At 38.3% G+C, this 18,496-nt stretch overlaps 1 protein-coding gene across 2 annotated transcripts in view; it reads right to left on the bottom strand.

Moving 5' to 3' along the window:
• The window catches only part of zfyve26 (zinc finger, FYVE domain containing 26), a 46,980-nt gene extending 29,736 nt beyond the window's left edge, over positions 1–17,244 (bottom strand). For both annotated transcript variants that reach the window (XM_051957262.1, XM_051957265.1), the window contains exons 1-17: positions 17,131–17,244; positions 12,383–12,658; positions 12,116–12,191; positions 11,579–11,665; positions 11,333–11,482; positions 10,054–10,393; positions 6,736–6,860; positions 6,393–6,557; positions 6,223–6,311; positions 5,596–5,741; positions 5,281–5,484; positions 3,344–3,916; positions 3,067–3,231; positions 1,993–2,144; positions 1,604–1,859; positions 282–545; positions 16–135 (exon numbers count right to left, since the gene is read on the bottom strand). In XM_051957262.1, coding sequence (XP_051813222.1) covers positions 16–135; positions 282–545; positions 1,604–1,859; positions 1,993–2,144; positions 3,067–3,231; positions 3,344–3,916; positions 5,281–5,484; positions 5,596–5,741; positions 6,223–6,311; positions 6,393–6,557; positions 6,736–6,860; positions 10,054–10,393; positions 11,333–11,482; positions 11,579–11,665; positions 12,116–12,191; positions 12,383–12,573 — 3,103 coding nt within the window. In that variant the 5' untranslated portion in view covers positions 12,574–12,658; positions 17,131–17,244. The remainder of the gene's footprint in view (positions 1–15; positions 136–281; positions 546–1,603; positions 1,860–1,992; positions 2,145–3,066; positions 3,232–3,343; positions 3,917–5,280; positions 5,485–5,595; positions 5,742–6,222; positions 6,312–6,392; positions 6,558–6,735; positions 6,861–10,053; positions 10,394–11,332; positions 11,483–11,578; positions 11,666–12,115; positions 12,192–12,382; positions 12,659–17,130) is intronic.
• Between the last annotated feature and the right edge of the window lie 1,252 nt (positions 17,245–18,496).

Below are 18,496 nucleotides of genomic sequence, written 5' to 3'. Positions count from 1 at the left end.
TTTTTTTGCATTCACCTGCTTTGACGGAGCCCTTATGAGTGGATGAGTGACTCAGGATCTTGCTGATCTGATGTAATATCATTGGAAATCCACAGATCCCTTCAGCATGAGGCACTTTAGGGTCAACTCTTACTCCTGGGGAAGCAGACAGTGATGTCAGACGCACAAAAAACACGAAATCCTATTTGGTTTTGTTGCCATCTCCGCACCGAAATAAACCTCTTCTTTAACCTGGAGCATCTAAGTTACATCATCAAGACCCAAACGTTCCGGTTTGGTACCTCGAGCCTCCAGGCTGCTGTTGAGTCTGCGCTCCGCCGTGTCCAGCAGCTGTCGAGACGTCTTCCAGAGCTGACAGTGGCAGCAGGCCAGGTCGAAGGCAGCCATGGCTGAAGGGCTGAGCTCAGCCAGCAGCGTGTAAAGGAGGTCGGGAGCGTCGGAAGAGCAGCGACTCAGCCAGTAACCTTCCTCCAGGGAGGGCAGCGGGTGAGCTGGGGTGCTGAGGAGGCGGTCGGCTATGTCTGAGATGGAGTAGAAAGCAACACCTGGAGGGAAAACAAGTCAGATCTATGAGTCATCTACTTTACACGGCCTTATTATGCCAATAAAATCATTTAAGAGTCTATGTATGTACATGTAATATAAACAAAAACAACAAAACTGCAATACACTCTTAACTTAAAACCTGTCAGCAGATTTGAAAACTACTTTATCTTTAAAAACTGGCCAAAATTGGATAATATATTAGAGCCAGAAACAATAAAAAACAAAGAATATTGGTCAGTCCTTTAACTAAACATATGTGATGTGTGTTTCTGGCAGGAAAATTAACCAAAACTTACAATTGTGATATTTCAATTTAATCATTTTATTCTAAAGGTGTCATTTAAAAAATGTCTAATATAAACTGCTTTCATCATCAGATTGTGTTAAAAAAAAAAAAAGCTCTGCATCCTTGGAGCACTTGAAAAACCCATATATGACTCAGTTGCAACCAACATGACAAAAATTCAGGGATTTTTCAGCTGAACTGCAGGTTGTTTTTACACTGAACAAATAAGAGACAAGTATGGAAACAAGTTAAAATGTAAGGATTAAAATATCAGAATCAGCTTTAATGGCGATGTACGTACACAACATACAGGAAATTTGGATTTAGCTATTGATGCAGCACTAGCAATATGGAAAGAGAACAACAAAAATAAAGAAATCATGTAAAGAAGAACGGGGAAAAAATGGCAGTAAAAATAAATCCGAGGGAGCGCGGTGCTGAGGCTGCCATCTACGGCGTCATCTCTCAATAAAATAAAAAATATCTATAGTATGTAAAGCAAACCGTTTTTCCTGTATTGGTAACATCGGTGGGCACCAAAAAAATGTTGTAAAAGTTGATTTTTGAAATTCAACTTGAAAAAAGACAAGACATTTCTGAGTTCTCTGTACTTCTAGTCATGGTTGTGCAGAGGTGTGCGAGTGTATATGGCAGTTAAGAAGAAAAAAAAAGAGCCCACAGTCAGTGAAAAATGTAACAGCAGCAACATCAGCAGTTTAAGGCATTATTGCTTTAATTGTCACACTGCAAATCAGCAACTGAACGCCAAACCTGCAGCAGCAGCGCTTCCTATCGCCTGCAGCGTTGATCTTCCACTGCTGCCCAGACGACTCCTCCCTGTCCCCGTCCCTGTTCCTGTTGCAGCTGCTGTTCCCAAACCTTCTGAGGAGGACGAGGACGAAGACATGGACTGATGCTCCATCTTCTGCTCCACCTGCCCCAACTCCACCAGCACTTCTTTGTAGCGCTCCATGAACACCAGCTCTCCACAGCAGGCCGACGCCTCCAGATCAAACACCACAGACACCTGCAGAGCAGCCGAGAGATTCACACAACTAAGAGTATGAAAGATGATTGTGTTGAGAGTAATTTTATGCTAGCAGTAATGGTAAAACAGGAGTTTGTAAGGTTTGTTTTGTGGGTCCAGTTTGCACACAGACCTGATGCGCCTCCATGAAGTTTCCTCGGCGGATGCAGGAAATTAGCAGAGACTCTGGAGGCGACAACATGGCAGGAACCAGCCAGCTGTGGGAGCCTCCACACGGACAAAACTCTGGTTCAGCACAACCTGAAGCTGGTCCGCCTCCACCATCTGACAAAGGATCAATAAATACTCATAAATCAACAAAAATAACATAATTTTTCCTAAAACAAAAAAAATGCTTAGAATTCTATAAAAGGACAAAACCCAGACGGGAATAATTTGGATGAAATACAGCTCTTAAGAAAATGAATCCAAATCTCTTCTAAAGGAAGATGTAAACAGAAATAAACAAAAAGAAATATAGAAGCAAGAAATAGGTTGGCTGGATTTATATTGTAATAGCCTCATTTTTTTTAATTAGTCAGGTAATTTGGTATATAGTATATAATACTGAAGGATGCTGACCATCATTTTAAAATTATTTACATCAATTTGACATATAAAATTGCAAAGTCTTACCTTAGTATTCAAACTACTCAAGAGTTTACATAGTAAAATTTATAAAATAAATAATATTGTGGAGTCTTAACATTAGTATTTAAACTTGTTCATATACACAAACTTCTTGTTTATTTTACATTATTTGAAATTTTTTTCACTTTCCCTTTAGCTACTGAAGCAGTGCAAATCTCCCAGATGTGGCACTGAAAAGGATCATCTTGTTTTGTTAGACACATTTGCAGTAACTTGTCATTTCTCTGTTGGAAGGTACTTCGGGTAGACATCGGTTGCTTTCAGTGTTCTAAAGTATTTAAAAATAGTGAAAAAAAATCTGTATGTGCATATGTACACTTTAGTTTAACAACTCCACCCCATTACTTACACACTGTGACTTTTTCCAAATTTTCTATTGTTTTTTTAAAGGTTTGTCCTTTTTTACAATGTCTTCTTGTGATTGCAAAGCCTTGAGAAACAGTCACTTTACATTTCACTGCCCACACTGTATGAGCATGTGGCAATAAATACTCTAGAATCTTACATATATTAAAAAAAAAAAAAAAAAAAAAAGACAGATTAGTGTTTGTCTTACCTGATGCACTCGTGCTGGCTTCTCCATTATGTTTCTCTACGGACGAGTGTCTCTCTATTGAATGCCTCCCTGGTTTCCTTCTCCTCCTCAGACTCGAGCTCACGCTGCGCTTCAAAGACGTTGTACCTCGACTGACTGCTGACATCTGGAGAGGACTTTCTGAACCTGTAAGCAGATTTATGGTTAAGGCTCAAAGAGTGCATGCCATCAGTCAAATGTTTGTGGGTTTTAGGTGACTATTCAAGCAAAAAAAGCTGAATAAATGTCCTTGTCTCACCATTTCCACTGCCCTGGTTGCTGGTGATGATCTGCAGCCTCCACTGAGCCTCCGCTGTCCTTTTAGACAACCTCTGCAGTCGAGCCCCGAACGTCTCAGGAGTCACCGAGCAGCCCAGACAGGCCGCCGCCTCGGCCTCTTGAAGCAGCGCTCTTCCCTCCTCCTGTCCCTCCTGTTGACCCACCACACACATTCCCTCCAGCCCTTCCTTCAGCAGCTTCAGAAAGCCCTCCATGGCAGTGATGTCCACCAGAAACCCCCTGCAGCCCTGTATGAAGTGTCCCAGGTCCAGGTGGTGACGGTGGGCAGCTGTTGGACTCGAATGCAGCTTCTGGTTCTGCCTCCTTTTCTCCTCAGTCTCGTGTATCTTAGCGTCCGATTCTACATTTGTGTTTCTTGTATTTGATAAACCTTCTGACTGAGAGTCTGTACGAGTCTGTTGGGCAAAATCAGCGGTGGACAGAAAGAGGAGGGAGAAGATATTCTCCAGGAGCTCCAGGCGGAACATGGCAGGCACCGTTTCTAGATAAAGCTGACACTCGGACAGGTAGTGCTGGAAAACGAAACTACAACCTGAAGAACACAACAAGAAGACAAGAACAAAGTCAGCACAGAATCTAGATCTACAGTAAAACAAAGATCACCTTATTGGACTCATACTTGTCAAAGATTCTTCTTAAAACAACAAAGTCCAGCAAGTGTTGTTCGGCATTAATGGAGCAGACAAAAATGGGGGAAAACAAGACACTCCATCTTCAAGTAAAGTAATCTGTGTCTACAAAAGACAGAAAAATATGCATCTACAATAAGGTCAGACAACATTAAGTATTTTACATTAAGTGGAAATTAATCCCATCCTGAAAATACTCAACAAATAAATAATTATGTTTAACTGGTCACTGAACCTGCTGGCTGGTTTGAAAGGCATATTATATATATATATATATATATATATATATATATATATATATGTATACTGAAGAAAATTTAAGAAACGCCACAGCATTTATCAGACCGATCTCAAAAACAGAAATGAGCGTCAGACTTTAAATTTTCCAACAGTCCCTAAATCTATCATGACACACAAAAAATGAACTAAAACTAGGCTCAAAAATCAAGATATTTCATTTATTTTATAGGTCTCATTTAAAAAATATCTCAAAAATGAATAAAAATGCTCCCTAACAAATCCTCCGAAAAAAAAATCTACTAGAAACATCATCAAATTTTTTAAAGAACGAAGACAGGATTCAAATACATGTTAACTTTCAAGCTTTATATTGTTTCCTTGCAGCTGTTGGAAAATAGTTCATGTTTGAAAGCGTTAAAAACATGTTATTCCAGTACCAAGAAGTTCCTGGAGACAATGTGGGTCAAACAAGGAAAGCCTTTACTATGAGAAGCTGAAGAAATGCATGAGGGAAATATTTTTAGAGCAGAATTTCCGCAAACATTTAAAGTTTTGTACTTCAGTAAAATATACACATATATATGGTTGGGATAATTTTAATTAAACATTAAAGAGCTGTCACCAAAAACAGATGAATCCTTCTATGTTCTTTTATTTTGTACTTCTCTGGTGCATAAATATCTCTCATGTTTAAAAAGAAAATGTGGGAAAAATTTATTTAAAAAAATTAGACAAAAGGAAAAAGAAAACATGCGATTCCACTAAGAGTACATTTGTAATCGTACCCACACAAGGAATTTTCTCTATTTGTGTTACATTTTACAGATTTTTCCTGATATTTTACTTTCTTTTATAAAGTCAGTACACTAGTACGATTTAACACTGCCAGTAATAGCTGCACATTTAGTTTAGTGTCTTACTTTTTTGCAAGTGAGATTATATTTAGCTACAACTTGCAAACATAAGTTTTCTATGATCTGCCATCAAACTAAACCTTTAAGGCAAAAACAGAAGAAAGTCTCTGTACCTTCTGAGGAAGATGAGGTTTTGTTTCGGTCCATTTCTGCTTCAGAGTTCTGCTGCTGCATGGACTCACACTCTGTGCAGCTTGAGTATTTGTGTACATTTACACAGAGTGCGTAGACGGCATACTTCATGGCACAGAAGCCCTGGAACAATATTATATTCCTCTGCACACCAGGGTTGAGTGTACGGACTGCCTCAGCGTCCTCTGGAAGAAATTACAAAACAGAAGTGCATACTTTATAGTAGACACCATCACATTTATCATTCTTTTAGCATTTCAAACTCATCCGGACATTGAAAAGTGGACGACACAAACCTGTTTCTGGTGAATCTTGCTGCAGTAGATCTAATATCCTGCGTTCTTCAAACTGAGCTAAAGGAGTCAGAGAGTGCAGAATATAGAGGGCTGAGTGATTGTCCAGAGTGTGAAGCTGAGCTACCAAAGCTTCCATGGAAATCCCTCTGCACATGGACACAAAGGACAAAATAATCAGTCAGTCAATTTTATTTAGGGTGCAGAATCATCATCCAGCATGCCAAGAAGAATACATGGAACAAAACAGATGGTAATCAAATGAAACAATCAGAATTCAAATAAAGAAAGCACATTAGAGGCATTAATATTACGAGGAAGTCAGAAAAGATGACGAACCCAATTATTCTGAGCTCTAGGAGAGGCTGCAATGAGTTTTGATTTAAAGATTTGAACTAAAAATGCCTCTTGATCACATCAAAGGTTTGAACAGATTTCTTATTAATTAAGTAACTTTCAGGCCAGAATTGGGAGACCAAACATGACTATTACAGCTTTCACAATGTAAAGTGCACTTATGTTGTGATTTGGCTCAATACAAGTAAAACTGAACTGACTGAAGAACTGAAAAGTGACCGAGTTGGAATTAAATGGCAGCTGAGCTTCATAAACAATAAAATGAGTGCTTACGGATTGTTGTTTTTACACCATTCAAGTATTACGAGCTGAGATGACAAATGATTGGCAAACTCCTGCAGAACACAGTCGTTGGCTGCTGCCTAAAGAGACAAAAAAAAATTCATCAGCAAATGTTTAAAAAAAAGTAGACATCTGCACAGCTAAATGAATTTGGTTCTGACCTGCTCCTTGTGAAGGATGCTGAGCAGCGTCTGAGCAGAGTTTAAACTGCGACACTGAGTCCATCCGAGCAGCAACAGCAGCCGAGACAGCGGCTGAAACTCCAGCTGCAGTAAGTCCTTCAGCTGACTGAACTCCTCGTGTTTAATCAGGTCGAGTGCAGTAACCTACGGGAATGAACCGTCTTATTACATTATAAAGCATTTCATCACATGCAGCTGCTAAACATCTTTGCTCGACCTTCAGGACGCAACAATCCCACTGAAAGAAGAGTCCGTGTGCTCCATTACTTGCCGCAGGAATTTAAATCTGGTTAGTAAATTTGTATTACGATGTTTTACTCACCAAGACTTGCTCCAGAAAGTGCTTCCCACTACTAAGGCACTCAAAGTAAATGGACTTCCAGGCTGAGGGACGATCCTTGTGGCAGCATAAACTGAGGGTCAGCTTTTCGGCTTCGGGAAGGTCCACTGAGAAAAGGAGGAGAAAACAATTGATATTTAATGAAAAAAAAAACTTTGTTTCCTGGGGGCAATTTAAGGCATGTGGGTCAACAATAAACAATACGTCTGTGATGTATGGAATATGCAACGTTTGATACACTGGAAACAAACAGATAAGGAGATAAAAACTAAAAACTTAAAAAGCCCTGTAAATAAAATATAACAGCCAACCATTTGAGTCTGATTCCTTTTACTCACTAACCCTAAGGACACAACAGGTTGGAATAAGAATAAACAGAATCCCTACACACACACCGATCAGCCACAACATTAAAACTACATGTGTAATTTTGCATAATTTCCTCTCATGCCACCAAAAGAGCTCTGAATTGTTCAAGTTTGGACTCCACAAGCTTTGGAAGATGTGTTGTGATGTGTGAAGAAATTAGCAGCAGATGCTTTCAGTTTTGGAAGTTGAGGGATGAGACCTCCATGGATTAGAGATGCCAAATCGGGCTAGGATCTGGGGAATTTGGCGGTTCTGATGCCCCCAAAGTCCTCTTGAGGGTTATTTTAATATTAATCTGTAATTCTATTATTCATTGGCTCGACAGACGGCTGCTTAATGTGATCATGAGCACCAGTGGCATCCTGGGTTACTAGAATGTCAGCTGCAGTCTTTAGTGCTGCTGTAGTTTATTCTGTACGCTTTGGTTTGCACCTTGCAGCACCTGCACATACACCACTGATTCCACAGATTCCTAAAACCCCATAGCATGCCTTTTTAATTTGGCTTTGAACTGGTTTCATTAGCTAAATAAAATGTGGTTTAAAGGTCATCTTTTTGTTGTGGTCACTTGAACCAGGCCAATAACAGTAATGAGCCAACATCTTGAGCTCTTGGTCATGTTCCTCAAGCCATCCCTGAACAGTGCGGCTGAAAGAGGTCATCAGAGAACACTGCTGCTCTGAAAATGTGCAAGATGTGTTTAGGCAGTTTGTACAGGTCAGAATAACATCCACATGAACACAGGACTGACGGTTTCCCAGCAGAACATTATCCAGAGCATCACACTGCCCACAGTTCCTCCTTCTGCTATCTGTTCCCCAAGCAAAACAATGCATGGTCTGTGTGCTACTGTAGCTCTTCTACACTGGATAACCTTCGCTTTCCACTGATACCTAAGACTTTAGGGTGTCCCTGACATTGTTGTTGGTTGTCTGTCCTTGTACCACTTCTGGTTCAAAGAGCTGCATACTGAGAAAACCTGACAGGACCTGCTGTTTGGTTCTTGTGAAAGTCATTCAGAGTCTTACGATGTCCATTTTTTCTGCTTCAAACACATCGACTTCAAACGTTGACGGTTAACTTCCTGCCTGATATATCCCACCTCTTGATAGGTGCCTTAATAATCAATGCTATTCACGTGTTTCTAACTCTGTGGCTGATCTTTGCACAGGCCGACCCTTCAACTTACACACATATCCAGCCAATACAAACTCTAAACTGACAGACGGAGCGCTACGAAATAAAATAAAGTCCAAGCAGACACCAACAAAGAAACGAAACCAGACAGAAAACAAGTCGAAGATGTCGTGTGTCAATTTTCCTGACACCCATTTAAAGCTGCCTCAGATTGAAGCCACAGAAGCAGAAGTGTGAATAAAACAGGAAAGCGGTCAAAGTTTCTCCTCTGAGCAAAGGCGGCAACCTTTTAGACTATAAATGTCTTAGCAGTATCAGGAAAGAAAAGTGAAGCTAACCACAAAAACAGCTCATAGTGATTTATAGAACATGCAGCTGTTTGGTCAAACTGACTGATATGAAAATCAGTTACAGTAAACGGTTACATCATGTATTCTAGCAGAAATCTGTACTTCAAATATATCAAACTATATTTATAGCGCTTTTCATACACATGAAATGTAACCCAAATTGCTTTAGAGATAAAAGAAATAAAAACACAATATAACAATAAAACAAGGCAATGCAAACAACTTCCTATCCCCAATATTTTGTTGTAAATGAAGAACTCAAAAATAGAGATTGAGGAACTGAAAAAACACGATCCTAAACACGTGTACAGAGGAAACATCAGCTGAGACAAAATGAAATAAAATAAATGAAAAGAAATATATCAAACAAAGTAAAATAAATACAAAACAATTTGTCAGATTAAAAAATTTAAATTAAATGTTTGTTATTACAATACAGACAAATAAGTGAAGGGCAAAACAGAAGTCAAAAATCACAAACATTAAATAAAAAAATAAGAAAAACTAAGTAATAAATTAAACAATGTTTAGACTAAAATATGTAAATAAACTGTATGTATGTAAATGAAATAAAGAAAGAAAAATGAAATAAAACAATAAAAAAGATAATTCAAACAACCTCCAATCCAACATTGTTTTATAAATGAAGGACTAAAGAAATGCTAGACTATTTTTTTTTAATTTAACCTTTATTTAATCAGGAAAGACCCCATTGAGATTAAAAACCTCTTTTCCAAGGGAGTCCTGGCAAAGATAGGCAGCAGCAGATAAAAAACAGTTATAAAATCACAGTTAAAACATGATTAATATACAAAAAAAAAGAAAATACATAAAAAGAACAACAATAAAAACATATGCAATGAGGAAACACCAGATGAGACAAAATAAAATACGATAAATAAAACAAAGAAAAAGAAATAAAATAATTAAATAATCATTTTTAAATAACATTAAGTTAAACTAAATAAATTAAAATAAAATGTATATTATTAAATTATCGATAGATAGGTGAAAGTCAAAAAAAGAAGTCAGAAATCCTAAAAATTGAAAAAGAAAATATTAAAAATAAAGAAATAAGCTGAACATTGAACAGACTAAAATACGTGAATAAGAGAATCAACAGTAAAATCAATAAATAAAATGAGTTCTGAGAAGAGTCTCAAATTAATTTAATAAAATAATATTTTCAGAACATCAATATAATAACTATATTACTAATAATATAACATAATCATTAAAAATATAAATAGATTGATCAAACGCCTGATTAAAGACAGTTTTTGAGTTTACCTTAAAAATATGACATTACTGACACCAAGACATGAAATAATGCCCGGAATCTCCTAATAAATTTAAAATTCAGCGAAGAAGATGTTAATATAGCAAAACAAACAACACAAACAGTAAAACATCAGAGCTGCATGAACTTTCTTCAGTGTCCTACCTTGTGTCTGAGGTGAGTTCCTCAGCAGATGATCCCTCTGCAGCCTCAGAGCCGTGCAGCAGTAAGTCGTGACCAAAGCGTCGCATCGAGGTCGAAACAGGCAGCTGAGGATCCTCTCCTCCTTCAGGGGTCCTTCTCTGGCCGCCCACAGAGCTTCACAAAGAGCCTCCAGCTGCCCGTCGCCTCTCTGAGAGCTCCACGGCATCACGGCCAACACTCCATAGATCTCCTCCATCCAGACCTCCACCTTCTCCGCGCTCCTCTCCGGCTTCCCCAGCTTCTTCAGCAGGTGCTGGATGAACGTGTGCTGCAGGGTCTGGTCCTCCGAGCACGACTGGTCCTGTAGGAGAACACCAGGAAGTTTTTATACACGCTGCAATTACTACTATTAGTTATTCCATCTCAAATCAATCGCTAGGATGCCAGTATTTAAAATGTATTTTCCAAGTTGTACCTCAGACTTCACAGCTCTGTTGTGTTTTTATTTCTGTTATCATACCGGCTCAATCAGTTATGAAAGTTATGACCAAGTATTCTATATGTTTTGTTTTGCATGATAGTGATATGCAGTTACACATGGCTAATTAAATACAACACTAGCAGATTATATTTTTTTGGCAATGTGAGCTAAAAAGATGAGATTTTTCATGACAGCTTCTTTTTTTTGTCCGATTTCAGTTCCCTTATAATTACAGACTATTTGAGCTACTCGCCCAGTATTGCAGATTCTAAATCAATGTCATTATGACAAACAAGAATGAAAATTTAGGGCCTTTATCTTTATTTGTTCCATGAATATTGTCATTCAAACATAACGTCAAATTTCAACGTGCAAAAAATGGGCTGACAGTGGGCTGACAGGTTGGTTTTTGTTGTGTGTTTTTTTTTAATCCGGAAAGTATTTGATATATCAAGCTAAAATTCCACAGTTCTCTTTATAAATACCCATATTGCATGCTAAAAAAAGTTTCTGCAAATCAGAGATGGCTGAGAAGAAATTGTTTTGAAAACTGGATTATCTGGGACTAAATTACTGAGAAAATAATAACCTTTTTAGATAAGATTCTGAGATTAATCTCTCTGGGATTCACAGATTTTTAGATATAAATAAGTGTAAGGCACAATTTAAATAAACTTTATAAACACAGGACAGTGTTTAATCTTATTTCAATTAATATTAATGTTTATACAATACTGTAAGGTCCAATCCGGGAAAAAACTGTATTAAGGCTCGTTTAAGTAATTTAAGAGATCATATTGATGATAGGTTTGATTTGACCTGTAAGAAATGTGCTAAAGTCTGGGCGAGTCTCGGCTTCTTTTTCTCCAGCAGGGTTTGCAGACACGACTCCACGGCAGAACCTGCTGTTCCTGAATCTTCTGAGGTCTTATGCTCAGACTGGGAGTTCAAGAAGGCCTGACGCAACTCCTGCTGAAACATGAATTATAGATAATTAGGGATTTTATTCTCAAACACAAGCTCAAACGCAGGTCAGAGTAAATTTTAAAAAAAAGCAACACTGACCTTTAGAACAGCCTCTGGTATGCCCTGTGACTCCAGCTCCTCCAGAAGTAACAGAAACTCCAGTTCTTTTTTGGTGTTGGGAGAAACCTGAAGTGAAGAACAAAAATAGTCAAGTTGCTGCCTTTTCAGGGTATTTTCACAACAAAATATTAGCATTTTGACCTTTTTTATGGCTATTTTAGTTTGATCTTTAATATATTTAGTGTTTTTGCTGCTCAATTTGATCCCCTTTATCTTAATCTGCTTTATCCAGAACGTTTGTTTAAGTTATTACATATTTATATCAATCATCTGCACCTTTAATTAACAATCCAACATGCTGGGACAGAAACGTGGGACTAAACAGGTGTCTAGTGTTCAATCAGAGCCGTTACAGAGCAAAAAAAAAAAAAAGTAAAAATGTGGGGTTTTTTTCCCATCTGATGAGATTTGACGGCAGCAATACAACAATAACTTGTAAAATGCACAGTGCAATTTGTGAGGTTTCTCTTCGAGCTAGAATAGTGATTATTTCATGTATAATTTCTTCTGAACTACCTGCTCTTCTGTGTGTTCCTCCAACACCTGCAGCCAAAACCAGGCCAGTCTGTGAGGACTTCCTATGGACTCCCATCTACAAAAACATCATCAAATTAAAAAACAAAACAAAACAAAAAACAACTGTATGCATACAATATGGAGAATTGTTTAAAAGCCAGTATATTTAGCTTCCTCATATGATCAAATATATGATAAATTTAACTCCAAACTATACAAACACACTGCATGACCTGTAATCCTTCAGATAATTTGCATGTGACTCACTTTAAGCTGTAAGGATGGGTGACAATAGCTCTGATTATGACTTGCAGCTGCTCTGAAAGTTCTCCTCCTGAGTTCACCAGCTGTGGAACACAAGCTCTGGCCAGCTCCCACTCTGCATGCTGCAGACACCTCTTGAAATACTCAAACAGGTCCTGAAGTGACGTCTCAGCTTCACGGCCGAACGGATGCATTGTCACCTTCACCGGGACTCTCCTCGGCTCAGCGGTCACAACTGAAACTGCACCTTTGCTAGGAGCAACCTGGAGCTTTCTGCACCTAAAACACAAAGAAAAACACACCTGAGTTCATAGCTGCAGAGAAATACAGTTCACAAACAGCTCAGAAGAGGGAGGAAAGAATTTCTAGCCCTGACACGCCAGCTATGCGTTTCCTGCATAGAGGAATTTTTGGCATCTCCCAAAACTATTTTATCTAGAGCCAAAGAAAAACATCAGTGATAAGATAAGAAGTGAGTTTTGTAACCAGGATTTCTTTAACTGAAGCAAAACAGACATTTTTTTGTCAAACTGGGCCTGAATAATACATTATTTAAACACTGACACTGCAAAATTGATGTGCAACAGTCGCATCATAAGAAGCACAATGTGAAGTAAGACAAATGAACTCAAAACGCTGCCGTTCAAAGGTTTGGGGTCATCCAGACAGTTCAATGTTTTCCATGAAAACTCACTCGCTAACATAACTGCACAAGGGTTTTCTAATCATCAATGAACCTTTCAGCACCGTTAGCTAACACAATGTAGCATTAGAACACAGGAGTGATGGTTGCTGGAAATGTTCCTCTGCACCCCTATGGAGATATTCCATTAAAAATCAGCCGTTTCCATTTAGCACATTAACAATGTCTAGACTGGATTGCTGATTCATTTAATGTTATCTTGATTAAAAAAATGATTTTTTTTTAATGACATTTCTAAGTGACCCCAAATCTTTGAACAGCAGTGTACATCACGCCACAACTTATTTTCTGCTTGAGAAAAGAAAATTTGCACGGTTCTTGTTGTTCACGACTAACCTACAAGAAAAGTTTGATATAATCCACTTTGATTTAAAGCTCTTTGGATTGTTTTCTTATTTAAACATTACTCATGGAACACTGAGGTTGTTGACATGCATTCTAAATAAGTGAGAAACAGGAGAGAAACCATGAAAAGGAAGTTTCAACAACGCGACTAATTCGCACCAATAGCTCTGTATGACGAACGTAAAACATGATCTGAAAGAATCCAGTGCAATAAAGATATCTGGTTGCTTTTGTCACCGTTACACCATATAAGAACAATTCTAAACAGCTTTGTTATGATCATTTTTCTGTCAAATTAGGGCAAAAATGCAGTATTTCAACACCGACACTGCAATATTGACATACAACAGTCACATTATAGGACTCACGAGGTGAAGTAAGACAAATTTAGGCGCCACAACTTATTTTCTGCTTGCTACGAAGAGAAAAGTTGCATGGTTCTCATTTTTCATTACTAATCTACAAAGAAAAGGGGTTTTCATTTCAACATTATTCATAGAACACTGAGGTTGTTGGCATGAAGGCTAAATAAGTGAGAAACAAGAGAGAAACCATGAAAAGGAAGATTTGCTTGCAAAAAGAAACACAATGCCAGCTGCATAGAATATTCCAGCTAGAGAGAGGATGATATTGAACAAAATACAGTACTTTGTCTGCAGTGTTTTGCACTACACAATGCAACATGACTAATTTGTTTGACTATTTAAATCAGCACCAATAAAATCCAATGCAAAAAAAATTAAAAAATATCTGGATGTTTTTCCAGTGTTACACCACACGAGAAAAGCTTTTTTTTAATGATCATTTTGAATTTACTATGCAAATACACTCCCCCTAAAAATCACTCCAAACATTCCAGACAGATTAATACTTTAAAAGTTGAATTATTGAAGTCATTTAGTGAAAATTGCTGTATTTTTTTCCAGCTTGCGAATATTCGGATCCGTTCGTGTGGTTCGTGCTGCAGCGCGGCAGCGGCGGAGGAGACGGCCCGAATAGTCGGATCCGTTCGTCTGGTCTCCCGGGTCCACATTTTGCCCTCGTTTAGTCTTCAGTTAAACTGAAGAATTCCCAAACACCGGTCTTCAGCATCTTGTCTTGTGTTTATGCAACGAAATGAAGCGTGGCTTCAGAGTCGGCAGCCACCCGGCCATTCGGGTGGTGTTTACAAACACGAATGGAGGAGCGGAAATGAGCCGAAGAACACGGCGGGATGAGCCGAAATGGGCCGAAGGCACAGGGAAGAGACGAGCTCCGAATATTTTCGTCTGGGGGGAGGAGGGGGTGATCACATCGACATATGTGTATATGTTATAGACCAGTGGTGTAGCCCAGGGTATACGGCGGTATACGGCGGTATACCCACTTATTTTTCAGTTAGCATTGCGTATACCCACTTCTAAAGCTCCCTGGTGCGCATCATTCAGTAATATCTGTGTGCCAGGCAGTCCTCTTTTCCTTCAGGATGATGAAGCCATGAACAACCCTCCTCTGCCTGTAATTGGCTGGTACATGCTGTCTTCACTGATTCGATTGGTTAACTTTAGGGATGAGCCAATCAGAGGCAGAGTAGGGCGGGTCATACAGAGGAAAATTTTGCTAACACCTCTGTGGCACTACAGTTGATTGACAGGTCTGCTTGAAAGATGCGCGGAATAAACACCTTTCAAGTGAGTGGCACGTATCGAGCGAACCTACTTTCATGGACGATATAATTCTCAGGTAAGTTTTAAGGTGGTTTCCAAATGAATCATTGTTTTAAACTACTGGCAACATGACTGCACATTTCAAGGAGAGGATATTTTGTCGTCAGTGGTTAAAGCGGCAGTCAATTCCAGCCATTTTCAGTACAAAAAAAATCGCTAATATTCTATTTGTAAATAAAAATATGACGAGAAATACAGGGAATATTGGACGCCCATGGCGAGGTGCATTTCCTTGAAAATGACCTATTCGTGGATCATATACCGTCTTCAAGACATGTTTTGGACAAAATAGTTTACTGGCTTGTGTCGTCTGGATGTCCAAGGTTGGATTATGGCCGTTTTTTGTGGAATATTTTCATCTGTGTGTAATAATGAACCCGGAAATGTGAGTCGCGCTGTGTACGTTGAAGCCCTGTACAGAGAAAGGATGGATGGATATTCGTTGTTTGTCGGACAAATGTGTTTTTCTCATCCGCTGTGGTAATCGCATCTGAAAGTGGTTTATACCTACGGATTCATGAGAATCTAAGCTTTCCATCGGCGTATAGTGTTTGTATAATCGCGTTTGCAGTTTCAGACATTGAGCAAATTGCTTATGCAGATCTCAAAGTGTACCGTGGGCGGGACACTGAAGCGCAACGGAAGCGCAACGGGTTAAACTGAGTGTCGGGCGAGTCTGACTAACGTTTTGAAAGGCTAACGTTATTCTAACGCAACTCTGAAGCTAGCTACATTGGGATAATGTGGGAAAACCTCTAGGCTGGTTGTTGATTTTAAAGTAAAAACACAAGAATGGGGACAGGTAGTTTAAGATTTGACCTAAAACAATATTGAGGTTTTATTCATGATGAAATATGAACAAGGATGCACTGTCAACTTCATATTTTTAGTATTTTATTTAAATAAATGTTCAAAAGTAACTGACACACCATGTTTGCCTCTTGATAAATACATGTTACATTAATCCAGTTTGCTTGTGTGACCAGTAATAACTACAAACTGCTCCTAATCAAGTCATGATAATTTTATAATAGTGGGCAAGTAGAAATGACTGAATAAATTGAACAGAGTAGTCTTCTATGTCACTGTTTCTAAAACTGGGCGTTTTTCTGGACTAATTAAAAAAAAAGGTGAAAATTAGGAGTATACGGTACCCACTTCTCCAGGGACCACTACACCACTGTTATAGACATGTGTGTATATGTTTATGTGATCACAGGACGAGATGAGCCGATGTGGGCAGAAGGCGGAGGGAAGACAATAATGCTGCATATTCTTTCCGCCGGGTGACGTCCTGCGGGGGCCGGGGGGGAGTGAATATTCGGATAATATCGGGATAGTGCCATAGCAAACGGATATTCGGGATATTCGGGTCCAGCCCTACTGAAAAATCACAGAATAATTGTCTTTTATAATAACAATTTGCACAGCACTTCTAAAAAAAAAAAGAGCTAAACAACAAAACAAAATATCAAATTAGACAACTTGCATTTTTTCTCCATTTTTAATATCTTGACCTGCTTGTCTTTATATCGTGTGTGTTGTGGCTATTTTAGTACGAGCTTTAATACATTTTTATTGTTTTTTTTAACGCTTAATTTTAACCCCTTTATCTCAGTCTGTTTCGTGTATAACCTTTATTCAAAATAGAGTTAATTAATGCAAAAACAGATTTCTTTCAATGATCTGTACCTTTAATTAATTGTGCAAACAAACCACCATGTCGAGACAGAAACGTGGGACTAAACAGTTGTCCAGTGTTCAGTCAGAGCCGTCAAAGACCAAATAATTCGCGTGCAAAACGCTTTCATTTTCGCCTCCGACGAGATTTGACAGATACCTTACTATTGTAGTTAGCATTAGCATTAGCTGAGCATGTTTCTGACAAGCAAGCAGCGGGAACAAGTTCACTAACTTCCATAACAGCAAGCCAGAGCACAAACTCACAAACATATGAAGCTTTAAGAAGTTTAACAGAATGAAATAAAGTTACTTACGCATTTCTTTGCGGTGTTTCCCCTCAGTCCGGGCTATTTACGCTCCCTGCTACACGGCTTCTATCTACCTATTATGCTAACGGCACAGCGGTGGTCATGTGACTGTATCAGCTGATTTTCAGACGCTGGTTGGTCAAAGGTTGACACGAGGGGGGCGGACTTTCTGCTGCTGCGTTCAATACAGTCGGACAAGCAGATTTCAGAGGAGAATGCGTTTCTGCAGTAGAGAAAGCGATATTTTTAGCACCACAGCTGCAGGACCCTTTTCTATTTACAGTACTACCTTCTTTTGAGCCAGACAACATGGCGACCACTTTCTTACCCAAAGTTCAAGGTTCAAGGGTTATTGTCATATGCACAATAAAGAAACTTGTAACTTGCTAATCATCACAGCGAATGATAAAATAAATAGAACACTTATCACATAAAATCACAATGTGATTGTGATCTGACAAAAACAATCTGTGAAATGACAATTTAATCACAGCTTTAGTGTGTAATAAAAGTATTTTTCATGATTTAAATACAGTTCAAAGCATTGCAGTCTTACAAGCAATGTAAAAACAATTATTGGCCAAAATGCAGATTTTTGATGTGGACATCATTAATAGTTTTGGTCTATTTTTTAATGGTTAGCATGTAAATTAATACTTTTCTTATCTTTCTAGCTTTTATCTGGAGTTGAACATAAGAAATCTGTAAAAAAAAAAAAAAAAAAACAATAAAAACACAAATTTTTGAAAAAACAATAGTTACAGTTGAAAATAGTTATAAAAACTTCCCTTTTATACAGTCATTTTTTAAATGTATACTTTATCTCAGATTGTATATGTATCTGAAATCATGATTGAAAAAAGAACAGCACAAATCTGTGAAATAGAAGATTAAAAGGTTAGTTGCCATGTTTAATCTATAATCAGCATATGTAGCTATTTCACTCAAATAGCAGCAAATATCTGTAAAATCTAAATATTTTTGCTGACTTTGGCAAACAAAAACTGTATCATTTTATAATCAAATGTAAATATGAGGACAATATTTACAGTTTTCTGCCTCTTTTTTCGGGTGTAAAGTATGACTAGAGAGAAAATCTGTACAAAAAAAAGACAGTTAAAAATGTTCATTCTTGGTGCCCGTATTACTAAATGTCAGTGAAGGCATCTTCCTCAGGTTGATATCAGGGATCGCTGTGTCCTTTTTCACTGACAATGATGAAAGTGAAATTACAGAAACATGGCATTAATCAGATGACAGTGAAGTGATCCAGCACGGCTTTATCCTTAAACAAGCTTCCATCCAAATTATGAGGAGTTAATTAGCATGTGAGGGATAATAGCCTCCCTCCATCCCTCCTCATCCCGGAGTC

The sequence above is a fragment of the Acanthochromis polyacanthus genome, chromosome 1 (genome assembly GCF_021347895.1).
Source record: "Acanthochromis polyacanthus isolate Apoly-LR-REF ecotype Palm Island chromosome 1, KAUST_Apoly_ChrSc, whole genome shotgun sequence".
NCBI lineage: Eukaryota > Metazoa > Chordata > Actinopteri > Pomacentridae > Acanthochromis > Acanthochromis polyacanthus.
This window is presented reverse-complemented; position numbering and strand designations above follow the sequence as displayed.